The sequence below is a fragment of the Notolepis coatsorum genome, assembly GCF_963971535.1.
Source record: "Notolepis coatsorum genome assembly, chromosome: 17".
NCBI classification, from domain to species: Eukaryota; Metazoa; Chordata; class Actinopteri; order Aulopiformes; family Paralepididae; genus Notolepis; species Notolepis coatsorum.
In genome coordinates, this window is record NC_140181.1 from 21,815,629 (window position 1) to 21,840,771 (window position 25,143).

The window sequence follows — 25,143 nt, forward strand, 5'->3', positions numbered from 1 at the left end:
TTGTTTAAAAAATAATAAAAAAATAAAATACAAAAAAAAAGAATTTTCATGTTCGGTCATCTAATAATATATTCCATTACCTTTCCCATCTGTATCGAAGTCAAAATGTTGGTATTGTGACAACACTACAAAATACAAAAGCAGCTTGACAACCGATATCCTTTGCATCTATTTTGGTGGTATGTGCTATTGCACAGAATGTTTGTCCCTTAGTATGCACACGCACAGTATAATAATATGCATGTAATAAATAGTTTATAATAAACTCTGTGCTACTTGAAACTTTTCACTGTGCTCCTAATTATTTGTGCACTCCTAACTTTTCATTTAGGACCACATGTGCTCCTTGGGAAAAAAGTTAGTGTGTAGAGCCTTGCATTTGTTCTTAAACAGAGGACCATTGTCCATCTTGAGCAATCTCCCCAAACATGGGATCTAATACTTTGTCTATATAAATTGACTGGGTTAGGGGAAGTTGGCTTAATGGATGCCTAATTAATGGACGATGGAAACGTCCCTGGCTTACAGCACCACAAGCTTGCATGATTTGACATGCTACTATAAAATGATTGCATTTTCTCCTCAATGGGTTGGCAATGGCCAATCAATCTGAAATTGCACATGGGCAATGAGCATTGGCATAGGCAGGGACTGACTGAGATGATTTTTTATTTTCCCAAATTGAAGCCGTTTATGAGCATTTCTGCCATGAGTTCTGCCATGTGTATCCCTGGACATCTCAAGTTCAAGTTTCTTTATTAGTTGTCACACAGAAGTACAGAATACTTTTATATAAAATGCTTCTTTCTGTTTTGCTCCAGATATTGTGCTAGATAAAAATAGATAAGTATACAAACTTTAAAAAGTATAAAATAGAAGTCAAGTACGTAGACAAAAAGTGTTCAATATATACATATACAATGTACAATGCAGAGTAGAAAAGTAACTGTGTTACAATACAATATACTATACAGTACAATGCAGAAATGGGATGAGGTACAATTTAGGTAAAATGTACAGGTAGTTGTGGTGCATGCATCCCCAGGGATGGACTACTTAATTTATAAACAAGAAGTTGCTTTTCGGCAGTTGGAAAGGAAGAGGGAGCCAGCATTTGCAGTTTGGAGCTCTACCCCTGGTTCCACTCAACATATTTTAATTATAAAAATGCTGTAGATTGTTGTTGAAACTTTTCCTGCCTGTATTAACATTATACTGGCTCTTTAATTTCATACACCATGGCTGTATACTCAGTTACAAGAGTTCTATTATAGAATATCCTGGTGTGGTGGGTAGCTATCCAGATTTCTCCTGGTAGCTTCATTGTTTTTCTCAATATGCAGACTTGATAATGGGACATTCTTTTTGGCCAAAATAAATATCCTTCAAGTTCCCGTTTCAGGTCTGCAGACTCGTTCTCCTGCCAAGTGCAACATAAATGCTTTTAGACTAGCATCTCCAGTAATGTCCACAGCTGTGGTGATTTTTCGAATCTGTGTATCCCGATTCCCGTGTACGAACTATGCTCACTTTCAACAGCAAAGGGAAGGAGAGCGACATGGAGTACATGGAATATGTATATATTCTCTGTCAGGATCTATGGGTAACAGTACTGTATATTTGCATATCGTATATGTCACAAATGTAACAGTACTATATACCTATGTATGTCCCTATGCCATAAATGTCATGATGGCATGTATGTTGTGTATGTCATAAATGTCACTATGAAATGAAAATGGGGGACCCTGATGTAAACAAGACAAACGTCTTTCTCTGGTCTGCATCCCCTTAACAAGTGTGTATTGAGCCGTACTGTATTGTACCCATTCTGCAATCTGTTAAATAAAGTTCTCATTCATTCATGGTGTTCCAGGACTATTATATGTAACCAAAACTAGTTGCGACACGTTTGCGTTAGCATAGCATTAACTACAATGTTAGACACGTTATAACATAATAACGCTGCCGCCTTACTAAAACATTGGATATATCACTAGTTTACTCACGGCTTGTGAATAAGGAATAGGGGACCCAACAAAGTGGGCACCATGGTAGTATCCTTGAGCAGTAGCTTCTTCGCAAAACCCGCGTTGTATTGTGCCTGATTGAGGAAGCAGTCGGCGCTGAAATGAGCTGAGCAGACAGTCATGTTTGGAATAAAATACTGTGGTATTTCCGAAAAAAATTACTTAAGCCACTGGTCTCGAATGAGTGACAGTCGTCTCCTCGACATGTTCTCATCAAGGACACTATACAAGAAGGAAGGGTCATCACGACCACGTCATAATACCAGCATTCTATACCCTGCTTGGTGCCAGACTGCCAGTTGTATTGTATCTGTGGAAAATAAATACGCATCAAACAATAGCTAGTTAACAATGCAACAAATTGCCGATAACTCTGACATCCGCGGTAATAACCTGTTTAAATGGCTGATCACATTGATTCAACTCAGTGTCGCTCGAACTGAAGGTTTCTACACACGTGACACGGGGGACCCTGATGTAAACAATGAATGAAAACTTTATTTAACAGATTGCAGAATGGGTACAAATACAGTACGGCTCAATACACACAATTGTTAAGGGGATGCAGACCAGAGAAAGACGTTTGTCTCGTTTACATCAGGGTCCCCCATTTTCAATTTATAGTTTCATTTATGACATACACAACATATATGACATGACATTTATGGCATAGGGACATACAGGTATATAGTACAAAACAAGACGAAAGTATTTCTCTGGTCTGCATCCCCTTAACAATTGTGTGTATTGAGCCGTACTGTATTACCCATTCTGCAATCTGTTAATAAAATGTTCAATCAATCAATCCTCTGCAACACGGTACGTTCACGCGCTACAGTGACGTGATGAGAGTCCCTTCCTACTTGTATAGTGTCCTTGGTTGTGCCGTCGTATTGCTGCAGTTGGTATAATAATTAATAACTACCACGGTCCAAAAGGCTAGTAAAAGCACTTTCTGACTACGGACTGTGTTGCGATGTCTCCGCGGACGGACTGATAGTTTTGATAATTTCGCAATGTTTATATTATAACCTATACCTGCTTTATAATACATAAATATAATAAATGGGGGACAAATATCCCTTTCAACATCTGGGACCCTTAACAACTCACTTGGGGTTCTTCCACTTTTTCCTCGGGCAACGGAATTTCGCAGATATACGTTGAGATATCGACTTGTGTCACAGCAGCTGACAGATGAACACACACACCAGTGGCGGCCGGCCGACAGGGGGTGATGGGGCGCCGCCCCCCCTGATTGAGAGAGAGGAGAAGAACTTGTGTTTTTTTTTATTTTAGATATTTTGAAGCCCTAAAGATAAACTAAACATGTTTAAAATGAATAATAATTACTATTAAAATTTAAAATACACACACTAAATCAAATTGGTTCCAACTTCCAGCTTGGCCCACAAAACGGTGAACTTTTTCTTATTTTATTTTTTTTACTACACTACACACACTGCGGTCAAGTGAGCCGTCTTTCACTTTTGCATGGTCAAACCAGCCGCTCCTGTTTTTCGAGTGCGCGATTAGTTCCAGGTTTACGGTAATGCATTAAAACAACCACGGATGTATTAAAACAACCACAGGAAGCTGTTGTAATTAACCGAAGTGACTTTCGAATACAGTCTCACAAGTAGATCTTACAGAAATACTTAATATGACATTGAATGCGCATCGAATCAATAGGACGTTTCGTATGTGCAGTATTATTGAACATCGAATCAATAGGACGTGCAGTATTATATATTCGACCACTAAAGCTGCAGACAATTCCACAGAGGAACACTTCCGGTGAGGATTTCAAAGTAAAGGATGGCATGTGGTTAATTTCTATTATTTCACAAGTAGTTTATGACACTGCCATGTTTGTACTTAATACTTCTTAAGACTACTTGCACAAATAATATGAACAAATTTTACTGTGTACTTTGAGTAATTTGATTTTCAAAGTCCTTTCCATAGAACAGGGGTGGCCAACCAGTCAGAGACTAAGGGGCCTTTCTCACTTATCTATTGGGATCGAATCACTGCTCCCGGGAACGGGGGGGGGAATGTTCTCACTCAGACGGACACACCCCTTTTTGGGATCGAACCGCGCTTACCCCCCGCTGAACCTGGGACAGTTGGATTAGGTGGTTTCGGAATCGGGCCAGTGGGAGCGGGGGGCGTGACACACACAACGTCGTTACTGTCATGCTTGCTTGAATTTTGGGCAGATAAAACCACACTGGACAATACCCACAAAAACGATATTTATGGGCAATTTGAGAGTTCAGACCTCAACCAAAAACAAGCATGTGGAACCTCACAGGTCAGTGGATGAAAACATGAAGCCACGTTACAAAGCACAGCACTTCTGGCTCGCATTAGGCCTGGCAATTTTTGTTTGCCATGCTATTTCTATACATTAGTTTCTTGTTTGAATGCATTTATTTCTATTAGACCAGTGGTGCCCAACCAGTCGGCCGTGGTCGACCAGTAGATCAATGACATGTAATATAATTGCCACGAGCAATGGGATGTTAGCTGCTGGACAGGCTAAGCTAACTAGCGTTAGCCGTTAGCTTAGCGTTAGCCATTGCTGTATACTATACTTTCTTGTTCGAATGCATTTATTTCTATTAGACCAGTGGTGCCCAACCAGTCGGCCGTGGTCGACCAGTAGATCAATGACATTCAATATAATCGATGCAGCAATGTTACTAGTAAAAGGCTAAGCTAACTAGCGTTAGCCTTTAGCTTAGCGATATCGTTAACCCTGCAAAACGCTCAAAAGCGGACTCTACAACAGAGTTCCATTCGTGAGAAAAGGGGGGTGGGTTATATTGACAAGGCTTGACAACAGAGGTGCAAATATAACTTCATATTTATTGGTTATTTGTTTCTTTTATATCAACATCCAGTCTCCAGTCTCCGTGTTAACACTTCCTGTGTTTACATTTCGAGCGTGACATCATCGACTACGGCAAGCTTACAAGCTCAAAGCGCAAACCGTAAACAAACCCCAGAGCGCACCAAGACTGAAGTGTGTACACAAACTAGAGGGGGGAGAGGGGGGGGGAGTTCGGCACGGAACTCGGAATGAGGACGGCACGGAGCTGATTCGACCCCGATGTTGAGTGAGAAAGCCCCCTAAGAGCCACAAAAATGACTGTGGTACCACAAAGAGCCACACCATATACCAGCGTCTCTCAACCTTTTTTTTCAGTCACGGCACTGGCCTCTGAAGTTGCTAATGTCTTTTTTATTTGGGCCTCACAGGGTTAAAAGTACCCTGTGAGACCCACGGTTGCAAAATTACAAAATCACTTTTAGCCATTTAAAAAAAAGAATTTAATTTAAAAAATGTTAAGCACATGTATAGTCAATTGGTCCTGTTGTTCAGCCTCACAATGCTATTTGATAGTAAATGTGTTTATATGTCCCACCCTCTGGCCTCTGAAGTTGCTAATGTCTTTTTAATTTGGGCCTCACAGGGTTAACATCATAAGCGGTTAAGCCCGAGATATACAGTAAAAGTGTATATTTTCAGCATTACGTTTGTTTACCAATTATTTTAACTGTTATTAGTGAAATATAAGATTATAGAAATCTCCGGGCATTGAGTCGGAAACCGGCGCATATTGACAGGAGGAAGTGGCACAGCCAAAAGTGAGTGTAGTCTTTTGAAGGAAGAGACTCAGGGCTTTCGAATTTCAAAAAACTACCCTACCCAGCTCACACAGCCCCTGTCAATCATCGGACTTGTGGATTTACTTTTTTATTTCTCTTATTTTTTGGGATTATCTCCCACAAACCTGAACGTTATTGCCATAAAACAGAACGCAGTTAGATTCTCTACCTTTCTGTGAACGTCTTGCAAAAAATGGTGTTGCAATACGATGAAAAATGGTAGAGAAATTTACATTATAAAAAAGATGGCAGAATTCAGTACTGTACAAAACCTTCTGTTTAATCATCTTCCCTTTATTCATTTGCTTAGATTTTTCAGGTCTGGTTAATTTTAGCATGGTGTTATTCACAGTCAAAGATAATTTTTTTTGTTTAAATAGAATTGATATTCTCCTTTGGTTCATTACAATTTACTCAAGCCTAGTAACACACACTATTTCTGACACTAATCCATATATGTCCCTAGATTCAGATAACAAGAACATGCAAATGGACCATTTAAAAAAAGTGTAAATGTTTATTCTACGTCCTTATGGAATGAGTGACATAAAAAAATAAAAACAAAAAAAAATTAAATAAATTACTTTTTTTTTATTGATCTTTTCCCCCCTCATTTTTCCTCCGATTTTCTCCCATCCCAATGTTAGTCGTTATGCCAATTCCCAATCCCCTTCCTGGTCGCTGCGCACTTACCCCCCACAGTCGGTCTGGGAGAGTGGAGGCTACCACGTGCTTCCTCCGACACACGTCTAGCCAATCAACCGCTTCTTTTCACCTGGCAGCGTGGATTCCCACTGAGAGGGCGTAGCATGTGGAAGGATCACACTATCCCACTTAGATCCTATCCGCGCTTAGCAGGCGCCCCGACCGAACTGTAGGAGTCGCTGTTTACAACGACCCGGACCCACCACGCCAGCTTCTCCCACCCTCTAATACTGCCAATTGTATTAGTGTGAACGGCCAGCCAAGCTAGTGACAACCCCGGAGCTGTGAGCTGGATTCGAACAGGCGAATCCAGCCGCTCCGGGGTTGGTGACGAACGCAATCTCCGTTACGCCAACTTTTTTTAATGGATGGAAGAGCCGCACATTGACGGGCAAAGAGCCGCGGGTTGGCCACCCCTGCCATAGAACAATGAGCATTTTCGACTAACTTTGATGTGGGATAAAAACCATTTCTTCCATAAGCATTAAGCAGTTTATGAAACTGCCACGGTTGTACTTAGTACTTCTTAGACTACTTGCACAATTTTACTGTGTACTTTGAGTAATTTGAGTTTCAAAGTCCTTTCCATAGAACAATGAGCATTTTCGACTAACTTTGATGTGGGAGAAAAACCATTTATTCCATAAGCAGTTTATGAAACTGCCATGGTTGTACTTAGTACTTCTTAGACTACTTGCACAAATAATGACATTTTTTTACTGTGTACTTTGAGTAATTTGAGTTTAAAAGTCCTTTCCATAGAACAATGAGCATTTTCGACTAACTTTGATGTGGGATAAAAACCATTTCTTCCATAAGCAGTTTATGAAACTGCCACGATTGTACTTAGTACTTCTTAGACTACTTGCACAAATAATATGATTTTTTTTTACTGTGTACTTTGAGTAATTTGAGTTTCAAAGTCCTCAAGAATGAGCATTTTCGACTAACTTTGATGTGGGATAAAAACCATTTCTTTCATAAGCAGTTTATGAAACTGCCATGGTTGTACTTAGTACTTCTTGGAAAGGACTTAAACTCAAATTACTCAAAAAGTACACAGTAAAATGTGTTCATATTATTTGTGCAGGTAGTCTAAGAAGTACTAAGTACAACCATGGCAGTTTCATAAACTGCTTATGGAAGTTTTTTTTTTATCCCACATCAAAGTTAGCCGAAAATTTTAAAGAGGACATGCATTGCTATTCCTAGCACTATTTGGGCAACTTTACACAATTCCTGTGAGTCTATTGAAGACATCTGTAAGTTTTTTATTTTTTTTTAAATGCATTGTTTTATATTTCTAATCAAGTACTCAAAACCATAATTTTTCAGCCTCAGGATTTCAGGCTGTTATGGCCTGGCTCCGCCCATAAGCACTTTGAGTGACAGTCAGTCCACACAGTCTGCGACTGGTAGACAGAGAGATAGAGAGAGAGGGGGTGGGAGAGAGAGAGAGAGAGAGAGTTAGAGAGAGAGAGAGAAAAAAAAGACAGGCCGTTATTGATAAGGCCCACCTCCCCCTCTCTTCCTTTTTTTTCTTTCACTCTCTCCCTCTCCCGTTCGCGTCTATGCCTTCTACAACGCTGTTCGGTTTCCGGGTTCCTCCGATTGGCCACTAAGCCCACGTGACCCTACGCTAGCACGCCCCCCTTATCGCCGCCAGTTATCGCGTACGCCCGCGCATGAGCCGCGACAAGCACCTTCAATGACAGAGCTCTCATATTTGCGAATGCATAAACTATATCTTAAATTATGGCTATGTGTCTAATATGGCCGTCGCTTATCAATGACTTGTTTTGTTTACATCAGGGTGAACGCTGTTGCATTCGCAAATATGAGAGCCAGCAATACGCAGCTCCAGTTAACCTAATTTATACCGTAATGAATCATTAAAAAAATATACCGTTAACTGGAATATGTTGTTTCTTTACACATATGTTGGATTATGTAATTGGTTTGTCATGAGAAACCAATAAAAAATCGCTACTTTACATCAGGGTGAACGCTGTTACGCTGCCACCACCCACTTCAATGACAGAGCTTCAAAAAAAGCTTCAAAAAAAGCTCTCATATTTGCAAATGCATAAACTATATCTTAAATTATGGCTATGTGTCTAATATGGCCGTCGCTTATCAATTGACAGAGCTCTCATATTTGCGAATGCAACAGCGTTCACCCTGATGTAAACAAAACAAGTCATTGATAAGTGACGGCCATATTAGACACATAGCCATAATTTAAGATATAGTTTATGATGATATATCTTATGATATATGATATTAGAGGTTGTGGTTTGGTCGACAAAATGTTTGATAAAAACGCTAAAACTGGGTCAATTTCAATCATTTTGTTTCCCCTTCTTCATGAAAGTCACCGTTGGCCTAGTCACATTGTTTATTGAACAAAAATACAACCTGCAAGTTGGCCTTTAAGTATTTCTGTAAGATCTACTTGTGAGACTGTATTCGAAAGTCACTTCGGTTAATTACAACAGCTTCCCGTGGTTGTTTTAATGCATCCGTGGACCGTGGTTGTTTTAATGCATTACCGTAAACTTTGACACTTTGACAACCTAGGATGGCTTAGAGTAGTAGACGACAGAGTACAGCAACTTGCAATGGGCCTGGTCTACAAGATACACTACGCGACCAAGGTACCCATGTACATGTCAGAATACTTCCCAAAGGTCAGTGAATACCACGATCACAACACCAGAGGGAGCTCCACAAATCATGTTAAACCCAGATTCGGCTCAAACAAGGGACTAAACACGTTTCGCAATTATGCCACATCAATGTGGAACGCCCTACTTAAAGCTGTAAAGGAATGTGAATCACTACCCACTTTCAAAAACTCTCAAAGAACACCTACGGGAGACTGCAATTCGAAACTGGCCCCTACAAATGTCCTAACCCAGTTGTACAGTAAATGACCAAGTATGGCTTTGTCAGTATTCCAATGTACAGTGTCCCCCCCCCACCTCCAATGTACAGCCCCCACCCACCCACCCAACCCCACCCCACCCACCCAACCTCCCCCATGTAGTTTCTACGTCAAATGTATACACTCTTTTTCTGGACACTTTTTGTATCACAAACAGTACTGTATTTGCTAATCTGATATGTCATAAATGTATAGATGTAGCAGTACTGTCTATCTGACTGTATGTCATATGTTATGATGAATTGAAAATGGGGGACCCTGATGTAAACAAGACGAAAGTCTTTCTCTGGTCTGCATCCCCTTAACAATTGTATACTGAGCTGTACTGTACTGTACCCATTCTGCAATCTGTTAATAAACTTTTCAATCAATCAATCAAAAACCTGGAACTAATCGCGCACTCGGAAAAACAGGAGCGGCTGGTTTGACCACGCAAAAGTGAAAGACGGCTCACTTGACCGCAGTCTACACACACTGCCCGAGCAAAGACAACACCCGGTTTAGCGACAAGATACACTACAACTGGTATTACGTGTAAGTGTAGCTAAAGTACGCTAACGACAAGGACAGCACGTCAATACAATAGTGTAAATATATGAACCTACATGTCGACTCCCGCGCGCCGCCGCGGTCCCGGTGTGTTGTATGGTGGGCACGGAGTCGTGCTTCAAAACCAACCTCGTTGCGAAACCCATCGACTTTTGCAAGAAGTTCTTGAAGGAGTCGTCGGTGAAATGTTTGCTACAAACCCCTAACCTGTGCACGGGGATCCCCTCTATGCCGTCGGGCAGCACGCTGCCGCGGTGTTTATAAATGAAACGCAACCATTTGTGTTTCAGCGCGGGATCCTTGGGTAAATTATGGATTGAGGTTTCGATCTCTGGATCGCATCTTAAAACCGAGCAATATGCCATGTTGGTTTTGGGCATCTATACGTTGCACTCACTGTTGTCTTCCGCTACTGGACCTACCCGGCGTCCGTGTGTCAAGCGCGAGAGAATAAGTTTGGACTTCCGGTCAGACCTTTTCAAAATAAATCATGCATGTACCCTTTTGAAAAGTGCTATATTCAAACTGTATTGCATTTAGATTAGGGCTGTCAAAATTAATGCTTTAACTCTGGAGATTAATTTAAATGTATTAAAGCATTAAAAGAAATCAATCTAGATTAATCTATGGAGTGAAGAATCTTCAATCTTAGCGCCGCGGATATAAGAAAGAGGTCTAGCTGAGTCAATGTTGATGGTTTTGTTGAACATTTGTATTTCACAGGAGAGAAACTGTATTCAAAGAAAGCTTATTCAAATAGTCTTTGAATCTAATATCAAATATACTTTCTTTGTGTTGATTTTACATTAATTCCATGATTTTACTCAAGTAAATATCTGTTACAAGCTTCGGTCTTAAGTAGAACAATGCTATTTTTAATCTAGATTAATTACAGAAAATTGTGAGATTAATTAGTTAATTTTTTTTATCTATTGACAGCACTAATTTAGATACATATCCTTTGATGGTCTGGTGCTGAAAAAATTGTACTATCAAACTATTAAGCTTGCCCCGTCACTCAGAAGGCAAACAAATAGGCCAATTGCAAAGCTCTGTTAACTTTTTTTTTATTGATTTGCTGTCACTCAAACCAAGTAGATACATGGGAGATTAATACTTACAATATTATTTCATGAGAAACTGCCGTTTAGGGCATCTCCTGGGGGGAAATGATTGCTGGTGGTGTTTAAAGACATACCGTACTCCTCTTTAGCCTGTAGGGCTATAGCTCCCATCCCTCGGATCAGTAAAACACTGCAAACCTCCTCTACCCAAAGTAGCCCTTTTGATTGATTGATTGAAAACTTTATTAACAGATTGCAGAATGGGTACAATACAGTACAGCTCAATACACACAATTGTTAAGGGGATGCAGACCAGAGAAAGACTTTCGTCTTGTTTACATCAGGGTCCCCCATTTTCAATTCATCAGGACATATATGACATACATGACATACAGATAGTCAGTACTGCTACATCTATACATTTATGACATACCAGATTTGCAAATACAGTACTGTTTGTGATACAGAAGGAGTCAGGAAAAGGGAGTATATACATTTGACGTAGAAACTGTACATTGGCGGAGGTTGGGTGGGGGGGGGGGTTGGGTACACTGGGATATTGACAACCATACTGGGTAATCTACATTGGAGGTGGTTGGGGGGGGGGGGGGGCACACTGTATAAACAAGCAAAACTGTACATTGAGGGGGGGGGGGGGGGGGGAGACAATGTACAAACAAACAAAATTGTACATTGGACTATTGACAAAACCATACTAGGTAAATGACTGTACATTGGCAAAACTGTACATTGAGGGGGGGGGGGGAGACACTGAACAAACAAACAAAATTGTACATTGGACTATTGACAAAACCATACTAGGTAAATGACTGTACATTGGAGGGGGTTGGGTTAGGATATTTACAGGGGCCAGTGTTGAATTGCAGTCTCCCGTAGGTGTCCCTTGAGAGGTTTTGAAAGTGGGTAGTGATCCACATTCCTTTACAGCTTTGGGTAGGGCGTTCCACATTGATGTGGCATAATTGCGAAACGTGTTTAGTCCCTTATTTGAGCCGAATCTGGGTTTAACATGATTTGTGGAGCTCCCTCTGTTGTTGTGATCGTGGTATTCACTGACCTTTGGGAAGTATTTTGACATGTACATGGGTACCTTGGTCGTGTAGTGTATCTTGTAGACCAGGCCCATTGCAAGTTGCTGTACTCTGTCGTCTACTCTAAGCCATCCTAGGTTGTCAAAGTGGGCAGGGGTGAGGTGGGTTCTAGGAGTAAGGTCAAGCAGTAGTCTGACCAGTTTGTTTTGAGATGTTTGTAATTTTGTTTTTAGTGCCTTTGAGGTGCTTTGGTACCATGAGGTGCAAGCATAGTCGTAGTACCCCTGAATGAGTGCTCCTGCCAGAGTCTTCAGGGTATTCTTGTTTACCAGAGAGGAGATCCGGTACAAGAATAGAGTTCGTTGGTTGACTTTTTTTATTACATTGGATGCCATTTTGTCACAGGAGAGATTAGCCTCTAGGATGGAACCCAGGTAGGTAATTTCATCTTTCCTTGTGACAATATTGTCACCCACTGTAACTGAGAAGCCGTCGGTCTTGCTGAGTTTGTTATTTGAACCGAAGAGAATGGACTCTGTTTTGCCCATGTGTAATGATAGTTTGTTATCAGCGAGCCATATGCAGATTCTGCCTAGTTCCGAGCTGAGGGTTTTTTCAACCTGTAACTTGTTCTTGTCAGAGACCAGCAGGGCTGAGTCGTCCGCAAACAGGAACAAGTTGCAGTCACAAGCCCTACTGACCTTGGATTTGTTTTGTAGCTAACTTACAAGAGCTGTGGGTACTGGTAGCCAGCATGAAGACCAGTAGGGATGCAACAATACGTACCTCGGTTTTTGGGTTGCAGTTTCAGTTGGGTTTGGGTTTGTTTCCATGAATTCAGGCATGTGTTTTTGCCAATTTGTCTTCAATGCCTTTGCATGTTGTTTCATAGAGGTCGTTAATTACTTTGGTGCTGAACATTCTCCGATAGGGCACAGTGATATTGCTGGGTGGTGGTGGCACAGATGTGCACTCTTATATGAAAGTGTTTCCATTTACACTGGCAGACAGTAATTTTTCTGTTAACCGTTTTCATTACCTCAGGCAGCTACGTGGCGTAGTGGGCAAGGCGCTCGCCACGAATGACGGAGACGCTGGGCTTGCCTGTTCGAGCCCAGCGCTCCACATTGCTTTCAGTTTAGCTGGTCGTTCATACTAATACACATTGGCCGTATTAGGGGGTGGGAAACTGATGGGTGGGGATCGGGCGTTGTGGACAGCGACTCCTACAGGTCGGTTGGTGCGCCTGCGCTGCTGCGCAGTAGAATCAGGAAGTGTCGGGGGCAGCGTGAGCCTCACACGTGTTACTCCTCGCCACTGAGAGATCGAGCTGCGCAGGTGAAAAGATGCGACTGCTGTTACCTCAAGTACCGGAGGGGACTTGTGCTATGTATGACTTAGTCCACATTGCAGCCGGCTTGTGGGAGGCAAGAAACAGCGTTCGTGACAGGGGAGGGTTGAATTGGATGATGCGAAATTGGGATGAGAGAAAATATAGAAAATGGGAGAAAAAGTGGATAAAAAAAAAATCTCATTACCTCGTCATTGTATTCAATGCTAAAAACCTAAATGTCCCCACAATGCTGCCTCACGACTTCGCTTGCCATGTTCCAGTGTTGTGTGAAATCTGACTCTTGTTGTGTCACCCCAACACCTGAGCAGTGATTGGATATTTACTCATGGGGAGGAGTTTCCTCTTCCCAGAGCGTGGGCACACACACACAAACAAAGCAAGAGGCTTATTATCCTGGAACAGAATATCAGTGAACTCATCTCACCAACCACACAATAGCCACCATAGTGCAGTATCAGCTTGGTGCAGTAGCTCAACCTCTTCTAGTCTGCCTGTTTGACTGCAGTGAGTGGAGTAACATAAGTACATAACTTAATTTAATGTGTTCATGCTGGGAATGCCATACATTCCTGTGGACCATACAACGGCACCAGAGAGTCCAATCCTAACTAGCTGCAATACCAATTTCTTAATTTGGTCTCGTGTCAGTCTCGTCATCTGATCCTATTTCTGAAGAAGCATTGGCTTATGGACGAGATATAACTTGTTCACTAATTTCCCAAAAAGTCGCTTGTTACTTCCCGCTCTTGGCAGAGCCTAGAATGTCTGCCCGTTGCAATGCGAGTCACCCGTCTGTAATTTGCTTGATCCAATTTTTGAATAAACCTTCTGAAAGATGTTTCTACCTTTCATTATTGGATATTATTGATAACATTGATAATTTCTTTAGCAATAATATTAGCCCTTTTCCCCAGTAATCTTGATGTGGCTGGTATCTAGCTTTATTCTCATATGATAAATACACAACCGACACTAGCTATATTTGGTTCACTACAAATAGAACATGTTACCCAATTTGTAATATTAGCCAACTACCCAACCTGCTGACTGTATAGGCTGCTAACGTGACGTTCATCCTTATCTTTGTATCTTTTTCCTTTTCACCTAACAATATAACGTGCATTTGAACCCATGGTCAGCAACAGACATCTCCGCCATACAAACCACAATGAGTTCATTATGAATTGAAAATGGGGGACCCTGATGTAAACAAGATGAAAGTCTTCCTCTGGTCTGCATCCCCTTAACAATTGTGTGTATTGAGCTGTACTTTTTTAGAGTGAACATTGAGTAGTCCGCCGAGGTGGGAATGGGATGAAACGATACAGCCTTCACATTACGGCCTATAACGTTAGATTTTCTTGGCGCAATAAACAGAGCTAAGATAACGTTAGCTAAGCTAGCAACAATTAGTTAGTTAGCTGACTAATTAGGACATATGTACTTAGTGATTCGATAGTTTTTGTCGGGTCCCGAAGACTTGGTACAGCTCCTTTCTTTAGAACCAGCTTGGAAACCACCCCAGCATTATAACATGCTTGATTCTCAACGTCGTCGTTGCAAAAATGTGCGGTACACACCGAGTATGAGAAGTTGGGACATCAGTTGGAGGGTCTCCAAAAACGAACTTGGCCCATTGCTGGCAAAGCACGACATCATCAGGAAAAGTGTGCAAAGACGTATTAGCAGCTTGGCAGCCAGGAACAACACATGTCCTGCTTATACTTTTTACGTTAGGCTAACTCACTGCACTTCCTTTGCGGTCTGCACTAAATAATGGTTGATTGTGGGCTACAGCCACGAGGGGGCTGAGATATACAGATCAGCAGCAATTGTGTGTATTGAGCTGTACTGTACCCATTCTGCAATCTGTTAATTAAAGTTTTCAATCAATCAATTCAATCAATCAGTTTTGTTTCCTGAAATAGCTCATATTGAAAAGTAAAAAGAGTTTCAAGTTTCTTTATTAGTTGTCATACAGAAGTAGAATACTTTTATACAAAATGCTTCTTTCTGTTACGCTCCAGAGACTTTTATCCAAAGCGACTTACAAGTTCTGTACGACAGGTCATCAGGAAGGGTACAACTCTATCACCTGAGTAACAATGTTCATGAAAGTGTTGCGTGTTACAGTGTAGGTTAGTTTATTACTTACTGCATGACAGTAAGGTTAGTTAGGGTTCGATTTTTTTTTTTTTTTCAGATAATGATTGAAGAAGTGAGTCTTTAGTCGACGGCGAAAGATTAGACTGGTTTCAGTTGTCCTAACTGGGGTGGGTAGTTCATTCCACCATTGTGGGGCAAGGACTGAGAAGAATAGGCGACTTCTCTTTGATGACCCTCCCGGAGCTTGGATAGGATAGGAGTAGGCAAATAGACAGTCTCCTCCCCACCGTATGTATATATATTTCTTTTCTCCCACCCACCCCCTCCTAATGTAGAGTCTCCTCCCCATCATATGTATATACTCTGTCAGGATCTATGGGTAACAGTACTGTATATTTGCATATCGTATATGTCACAAATGTAACGGTACTATATACTATTACCTGTATGTCATGAATGTCCCTATCTATGCCATAAATGTCATGTATGTTGTGTATGTCATAAATGTCACTATGAATTGAAAATGGGGGACCCTGATGTAAACAAGACAAACGTCTTTCTCTGGTCTGCATCCCCTTAACAATTGTGTGTATTGAGCCGTACTGTATTGTACCCATTCTGCAATCTGTTAATAAAGTTTTCATTCATTCATTCCGTCTAACACACACAGTGCTTGTTAACGTAACATTTTCTTGGCGCAATAAACAGAGCTAAGACTTCCCAAAGGTCAGTGAATACCACGATCACAACATCAGAGGGAGCTCCACAAATCATGTGAAACCCAGATTCAGCTCAAACAAGGGACTAAACACGTTTCGCAATTATGCCACATCAATGTGGAACGCCCTACCCAAAGCTGTAAAGGAATGTGAATCACTACCCACTTTCAAAACCACTCAAAGAGCACCTACGGGAGACTGCAATTCGAAACTGGCCCCTGTAAATGTCCTAACCCAACCCCCTCCAATGTACTACAGTAAATGACGAAGTATGGTTGTCAATATTCCAATGTACAGTTTTGCTTGTACAGTTGTACAGTGTCCCCCCCACCTACCCAACCTCCTCCAATGTACAGTTTCTACGTCAAATGTATAGACACTCTTTTCTGGACTCTTTTTGTATCACAAACAGTACTGTATTTGCAAATCTGGTATGGCATACTCATAAATGTATAGATGTAGCAGTACTGTCTTATCTGTATGTCATGCAAGGACTGAGAAGAATAGGAGACTTCTCTTTGATGACCCTCCCGGAGCTTGGATAGGAGTAGGCAAATAGTCTCCTCCCCACCGTATGTATATATTTCTCCCCACCGTATGTATATATTTTTTTTCTCCCACCCACCCCCTCCTAATGTAGTCTCCTCCCCATCATATGTATATAGTCTCTGTCAGGATCTATGGGTAACAGTACTGTATATTTGCATATCGTATATGTCACAAATGTAACAGTACTATACCTGCATGTCATGAATGTCCCCATCTATGCCATAAATGTATCATCATGTTGTACGTATGTCATATGTTATGATGAATTGAAAATGGGGGACCCTGATGTAAACAAGACGAAAGTCCTGGTTTCTCTGGTCTGCAATGCATCCCCTTAACCCCTACTACTGTAGTGTACCCATTCTGCAATCTGTTAAATAAAGTTTTCATTCATTCATTCAACTAAGATCACGTTAGCTAAGCTAGCAACAATTAGTTAGTTAGCTGACTAATTACGACATTATGTACTTACTGATTCGATCTTTTCTTTCGGGTCCCGAATACTCGGCACAGCACCCTTCTTTAGTGTGATCCTGGTACTCATCCCAGCATCATAAAGTCCTTTATTCTCGATGTCCTCCTTGCAGAAGTGAGCGGTGCACACTCGACTCCGCTTCGTGGGGAGAGCAGCGTTCGGCGGGTCTCCGAAAACAAACTTGGCCCATTGATGGCGGATCACGACATCATCAGGAAATAAATGCAAGGACATATTCGCTGCTTGGCAGCCACGAACATTACAATATAATTTGCTCATTTTAAAATGCTAACCCAATGCTAACTCACTGTTAACCCTTTACAGGCTGGCCAAGTAACCATACAATATTTAGCCAGGTGGGAGAGGGGGGGGGGTCTTTAAAATCTATGAAAAAAAAACGTCTTCCAGCCAATCAGCACAGATCAGGCTATGACACAGACATTATGTCACCATCCCATCTGACCAATCAGGATAGACCCTGGGGGCGTGATTTATTTTCCGTAGCCGCAGTTTGCGAATACCCTCTTTGATTGGTTTAGCTCCGAAGGGCTCTGGGATAGAAATGTCCGCCTTGTACATATATTCTCTGCTTCGAAGTGGTTATGCTTTGGCCCTCTTAGAATAACCACTTCGAAGCAGAGAATATGTACAAGGCGGAAGAGACCCTTCGGCGCTAAACCAATCAGAGAGGGTCTTCGCTGTACGCGGGCTAGCCAATCAGAGAGCGTCTTCGCAAACTGCGGCTATGGAAAAAATGCACGCATCCTGGGGGCGTAATTATTTTTACCAACGCACTTTCAGTTCCGCGTTCGGGTTCCGCGATCTGATTGGCCACTGACGTTTCTCTCAGCGCCAATCGCGTTAGGCCTAGTTCTGCCTCTAACAGCCTGCTAGCTAGCTAACGCCTAGTTCTATCACTGGTTAAGCTTGGCGACTCTTTCGAAGTTGGTTAAGGTTAGAGTTTGGAATCAGGGCTGGTGGTCTATAGCCATGCTCTAAGACAAACTCTAACCTTAACCAACTTCGAAAGAGTCGCCAAGCTTAACCAGTGATAGAACTAGGCGTAATGCGATTGGCGCTGAGAGAAACGTCAGTGGCCAATCAGATTGCGGAACCCGAACGCGGAACTGAAAGTGGGTTGGTAAAAATCTACATGCATCCTGGGGATCTGCAACTTCCTTCTTTTCACCACAGCAAAAGAAAAGCTAGTTTTTGCACCTGCTTCTATTCTTCAAAATCCATTATTTCCTCAACAAGTCATGGTAAGTTGATAACATTTACTCATGTTTGCAGTTGAACAATCATTGTAAAGGATGGGATAGGTGTTTTTTTGCATAGGATTAGTGAATCAGGATTTGTCGTTAGCTGAATGAATGAAAACATTATTTAACAGATTGCAGAATGGGTACAATACAGTACGGCTCAATACACACAAAAGGGGATGCAGACCAGAGAAAGACGCGTGTCTTGTTTACATCAGGGTCCCCCATTTTCAATTCATAGTGACATTTATGACATACACAACATATTATGAGGGGGCCAATGGGGGCTCAGCCCCCATAGCTATAGTCTGAGCCCCCATAGTCAAGACCCCCTGTGGGGGTCTCTCAAAAAATTTATATAATTTTTTTTTTTTTTTTTACGAATTAATATTATTTATGTTACCTAAATAAATTGTTAATAGATCATATTTTTCTTTTCAGTTTTTAAAAGAACTGAGTAATTAATGTTGTGGAATAGGCTGCATTTCACCTCCAAGCCGCTATGCGTCACCCATAAGTTTAACGCTACTCCAACCTAGTGAAGAAGAAGCAGCAAGCAGCTGCTGTAAACAGAAAGCTGCCGGTCCGTGTCCTGCAACTGAAAACATAAACACTAAACAGTACGCCACATGCCGCCAAAAAGAAAGAAAAAAAAAAAGGCTCAACCCGCCGCAAGGCTGTACAAAGCTGGACAGCTTTGGTTTTATAAAAAGGCCAAAGAGTGTAGCAGCTAGCAGCGCTACTGTCACTGAAGTTGACACTGCTAGTGCTAGTACTAGTGTTAGCTCTGCTGCTCCTGTGCGCAGTGCACCTGTTATTGTTACCGTGCCGGTTCCCACTGCCAGACCCGAGTCTCCACCACTAGACCTGGACTGCGCTGCTACTCAACCACCACAATGCTGGGGTCCGAGTCAGTGGAACTTTTGGAAAAATAAATATGACTGGTTATTTGCCAAGGAGGGATGCATTGGCTGCCTTCCATGTAAAAACGCCAAGATATTGTTAAATAAATCATTTGGAGCCCATTTGGCAGAGCAGTGGATGAATGGGACTGTGACTAGCTCTCAGAGCAAGAAGTTGAGGAAGAGAATATAGTCGTCACTACTCGCTTTGGATAAAAGAGGTCAGTGGTTTGAATCCCGGCTCTTCCAGTCTGCATGTCGGTGACATGCTGCAGTAGTTACTTTTCTTCTTGTTGTTCTAAGAAGATGCTGCTACTATTTTTCATACAGTTCTTGATTACCTGTGCACATTTGTTTATAACATTATTTATTTTGATTTATACAAGTATTTATTTTATGTTCATTTTATTATCAGATGATAATGTTACTTACTGTATCCTGATAAATGCTGCTGTTGTGCCATACAACTATTTATTTTCCATTAGATTATTTTGTTAGTTTTTGATTTATAAGTGCAGAGACAAATAAATGTTAATTCAAGTTCATAAATTTGGTCTAATTTTTCAAATAAAATTGTTGTATTTTTTCAGATGCAAAATGCAAATAAGTAAATATGGCATTATATATCAGAGGTGAGTAAGAAAATGAACAAATATTGATGGTTAAGAATGAGCCTGAATAATGACATCACACAATAGTCTAATGCATAGGTGTCAAACTCATGGCCCGCGGGCCAAATGCGGCCCGCCACGTCATTTGATGTGGCCCCCCAAGAGCGCCGGTAAAAAAATAGCGGCGTTAAAATAATTGTGGGTTAATGCGTTAATAAAGCTTTGACAGCCTTAGTTATTACACATTCTTACACATACATGTGTGTTGAACATCTGAGGTATTGATGAAGTAACAAAGGAAAAAAGCCAAAAGCACTTACTCCTCAGCCATTCTTTGACAATTTTACAGCCCAAAATACAAAAAAGATCCAGGCGGAATAGGTAACAAAGGGTTGAAGAAATATTGTCTGAACTGTCAGATGCAAGCTGGCTGTGTGACATAACCGAGCATCTCGCTCAATTGAATAAGAAGCTGTAGGGACGCAAACAAGTCCCACCCAAAACTTGACCAATATAGTTGTGAACTGAGACAACCCTTATTTTGTTATTTTTGAGTACAGTTACAGTTGTGTGTTCATGCAGACACATAATAGCAATTTCATTACGAATTGAAAATGGGGGACCTTGATGAAGTAAACAAGTCGAAAGTCCTTCTCTGGTCTGCATTCCCTTAACAATTGTGTGTATTGAGCTGTACTGTACTGTACCCATTCTGCAATCTGTTAATTAAAGTTAATTAAACTATCTTCCATTGGTGGCCTCTGCAAGGTTGTGTGCAGCCATTTGTTTTTGTAACATCTGCTACATCTGTCCCACGTGTTCTTTGCAGCTCAGTTGTTAGTTCTGCCCTTCTTGACTGTGACAAAAAGGTTTTGAACAAACTTAATGTCATAGCTTGTATTTGATGATATTCTTCTTTGTTATTTACTTGAATGGTTTGATCATTGATTGATGGAGTAATATGGGGTTCTGATAAACTAAAATTATTTGTTAAAATAACATAAGCTAACATATATTTCTACATCTATGCAAATGCATATGCAATATGTATAACTTGAATAAGTAATAAATACAGAAACAACATGTTTAACAATATGTAAATGAGTAGCTACATTTATTTTACATTACATTAACATTAATACGGTCTTTGGCCCTTTGAGGGCAACCATAATGCTGATGTGGCCCTCTGTGAAAATGAGTTTGACACCCCTGTAGAGAGGAACTGAGGAGGGTAGAAAGAAAGAGAAGTCACCCCTGCTCTGTGAAAATGAGTTTGACACCCCTGTAGAGAGGAACTGAGGAGGGCAGAAAGAAAGAGAAGTCACCGCTGTAGACAACAACTGACTCAATTTTGGATCTAGAATTCTTATTTCTTGTGATAATATAAATTAGATTGGGAGAGTAGCTTAATATAAGCCTAATCTACTGGGGGAAACCTTGTTTTAACCTTTGAATAGACTGCTACCTAATAAGGTATTACACTCTTATCTTATGAGCTTGTATAGCACATCTGCAGACATATTGATCTAGTGTGTAGACTATTCTCTTATAGCCAACTTTTGTCATCACGACTTTATTGTTTTACAGGATAATATACTGTACCAATACTGTAGATCTGTCTCTGGGTACTTCTTCTCTTCTCTCATTTCTGGACTCTTTTTGTATCACAAACAGTACTGTATTTGCAAATCTGGTATGTCATAAATGTATCTGTACTGTCTATCTGTATGTCGTGTGTGTCATATATGTTATGATGAATTGAAAATGGGGGACCCTGAAGTAAACAAGTCGAAAGTCTTTCTCTGGTCTGCATCCCCTTAACAATTGTGTGTATTGAGCTGTACTGTACTGTACCCATTCTGCAATCTGTTAATTAAAGTTAATTAAACTATCTTCCATTAGTGGCCTCTGCAAGGTTGTGTGCAGCCATTTGTTTTTGTAACATCTGCTACATCTGTCCCACGTGTTCTTTGCAGCTCAGTTGTTAGTTCTGCCCTTCTTGACTGTGACAAAAAGGTTTTGAACAAACTTAATGTCATAGCTTGTATTTGATGATATTCTTCTTTGTTATTTACTTGAATGGTTTGATCATTGATTGATGGAGTAATATGGGGTTCTGATAAACTAAAATTATTTGTTAAAATAACATAAGCTAACATATATTTTTACATCTATGCAAATGCATATGCAATATGTATAACTTGAATAAGTAATAAATACAGAAACATGTTTAACAATATGTAAATGAGTAGCTACATTTATTTTACATTACATTAACATTAATACGGTCTTTGGCCCTTTGAGGGCAACCATAATGCTGATGTGGCCCTCTGTGAAAATGAGTTTGACACCCCTGGTCTAATGATTAGAATGTTGTGTGATGTCATTATTACTTAGTATTAGACTAATCCTAATGAGATATTCCTCTAAATATGACTTCGAAAACAGCCACAATTCCAGGAAAAAAAATAGTAAAAAAAAAGATTCAGGGGGCCCCCATAGCTCTCAGGTGATAATTCGAACCCTGGGAGAGAATATATACATACGGTGGGGAGGAGACTATTAGGAGGGGGTGGGGGGGTTTGGACATTTACGGTGGCCAGTTTCGAATTGCAGGTGCGCTTTAAGAGCGGTTTTGAATGTGGGTAGGGATTCACATTCCTTTACAGCTTTGGGTAGGGCGTTCCACATTGATGTGGCATAATTGCGAAACGTGTTTAGTCCCTTGTTTGAGCCGAATCTGGGTTTAACATGATTTGTTTAGCTCCCTCTGGTGTTGTGGTCGTGGTATTCACTGACCTTTGGGAAGTATTTTGACATGTACATGGGTACCTTAGTCGTATAGTGTATCTTGTAGACCAGGCCCATTGCAAGTTGCTGTATGTACTCTGTCGTCTACTCTAACTAAGCCATCCTAGGTAGTCAAAGTGGGCAGGGGTGAGGTGGGTTCTAGGAGTAAGGTCAAGTAGTAGTCTGACCAGTTTGTTTTGTGATGTTTGTAATCTTGTTTTTAGCGCCTTTGAGGTGCTTTGGTACCATGAGGTGCAAGCATAGTCGTAGTACCCTTGAATGAGTGCTCCTGCCAGAGTCTTCAGGGTATTCTTGTTTACCAGAGAGGAGATCCGGTACAAGAATCTATTCGTTGGTTGACTTTTTTTTATTACCTTGGATGCCATTTTGTCACAGGAAAGATTTGCCTCTAGGATGGAACCTAGGTATGTAATTTCATCTTTCCTTGTGACAATATTGTCACCCACTGTAACTGAGAAGCCGTCGGTCTTGCAGAGTTTGTTATTTGATCCGAAGAGAATGGACTCTGTTTTACCCAGGTGTAATGATAGTTTGTTATCAGCGAGCCAGGTGCAGATTCTGCCGAGTTCTGAGCTGAGGGTTTTTTCAACCTGTAACTTGTTCTTGTCAGAGACCAGCAGCTAAAAAGTGGTGAAGCCATAAACGGTCATATGCCCCCTGCAGGTGAAGTGACATAGTGTCCATGTTTAGACATATGCCCGATGCATCTAGTAAGTCACACTTAGGGCATTACTTCTACCATGTATTACCCTGTAGTACCATGTAGTGCCATGTATTACCCTGTAGTACCCTGTAGTGACATGTAGTGCGATGTATTACCCTGTAGTGCGATGTATTACCCTGTAGTGTCATGTAGTACCATAGTACCCTGCGCCATGTAGTACAATGTAGTGTCATGTAGTTATACTCACCAAAAATCTTTTAATTTGAGGATATTTTGGAAGCTTATGCAGAAAGTCTGTATCATTACAAATCAATACAGAGCAAGTGTTGACCTGACATGATATTGCCATGAATAAACTATACAATAACTGGATGATGTCAATTCCCACGTGTAGAGACAATCGAAAGTAAACAAAACAGATACTTCGGTTTGGACTTTGAGCCTTCAAAATAAAAGCATGAAAATACAGAAGGAGAAGAGGAAGAAATACAATAACAGTGCCATGCAGAGAGCCACCACTGGCTTACTGAATAATGACAAGTGAAACTGATGTTGGTCAAAGGGGCGTGAAACACTAGGAGGAATAAAGACATGTAGATGTATAGGCTGCGGTAACTCAGTTCATTCTTAATTTTCATCCATCCAACAAAAATATAATTATGTTATGATGGGAGTCGGTGTGCAGATAATTCTACACACCGAACAGCCTCCTCTACAACGGCCCTGTCCAGTGATAGCAGGTGTACAAGAAGACTATTTCTATTTGAGTTTTCACAAAGAAACGGATGCTATGACATAAGGCCCAGACCAGTTGCTTTCCGGTCACTTTCCTTTTCGACCTTCCTTCGTTTAGTTTGTTTTATCGCCAACTTTAAAAGTGGAATGATTTCACTTTCCCTTCTTTTATTGTCTCGTATGCCTCATTTTGTCTCTCCTGGGAAATCTTTTATGTTCTGGTAAAAATCTGAGAAAAATATGAAATGCTTATAATTTAATTGTCCTTAATTTTTTTTTAAAACATTCATATATATTTTTAGGAGCATACGTTGCCATTTTTCCATCACCTTTGCATGTAGATCTGCGACTCCTGCTGTTTAGGCCTCTTCTCGGATGTGGATGGGATGAAGGACAGGTGTGACAGTGGTTGATTTTCTGGTGCTCATGGCCAGTTTACTTTGCCTAAACACTTTTTTCCCCCAGACTCACAGTAATAAAACACAGAACCGAGTGTAGTAAGTTGCATCACAATATTAGAAAAAAGCTGTCGCAAAAAAAGCATTTTGGGTTACAATAATTGCAAAATAATTCTGTGAAATCCTGGTTTGGCATGATGCTGGCAATTTCTGAACCACCAGACTTAAGTAAAAACTGTGATTGAGGTGGTACTGGCATTAACTGACTTTATTTGTAAATCAGAAGCCAACATGAACATGACTGAATACAAAACATCTCAGAAAACAAAAGGATAATACGATTAAAAAAAAAAATGGTTACAGGATTCTTAATTTGTCAGTGGCCCATTAACACTCATTCTGGCTAACTATTCAAAATGATGAGCCAATCATGTTTTGTATTCATTGATGCATTCATAACTGTCGATGGGTGCATCATTTCACATTCTGATTAGTTAATAAATGACCACATCAAAACTTGATTTACTGTAAA

General features: G+C 40.8%; 1 protein-coding gene across 1 annotated transcript in view; it reads right to left on the minus strand.

Moving 5' to 3' along the window:
• LOC311243969 (uncharacterized protein) overlaps positions 1-10,274 on the minus strand; it is a gene marked incomplete at its 5' end in the record, with an annotated part of 44,653 nt that extends 34,379 nt beyond the window's left edge. The window contains 2 exons of the mRNA XM_084333377.1: positions 3,144-3,284; positions 9,966-10,274. Coding sequence (XP_084189503.1) covers positions 3,144-3,284; positions 9,966-10,274 — 450 coding nt within the window. The remainder of the gene's footprint in view (positions 1-3,143; positions 3,285-9,965) is intronic.
• Between the last annotated feature and the right edge of the window lie 14,869 nt (positions 10,275-25,143).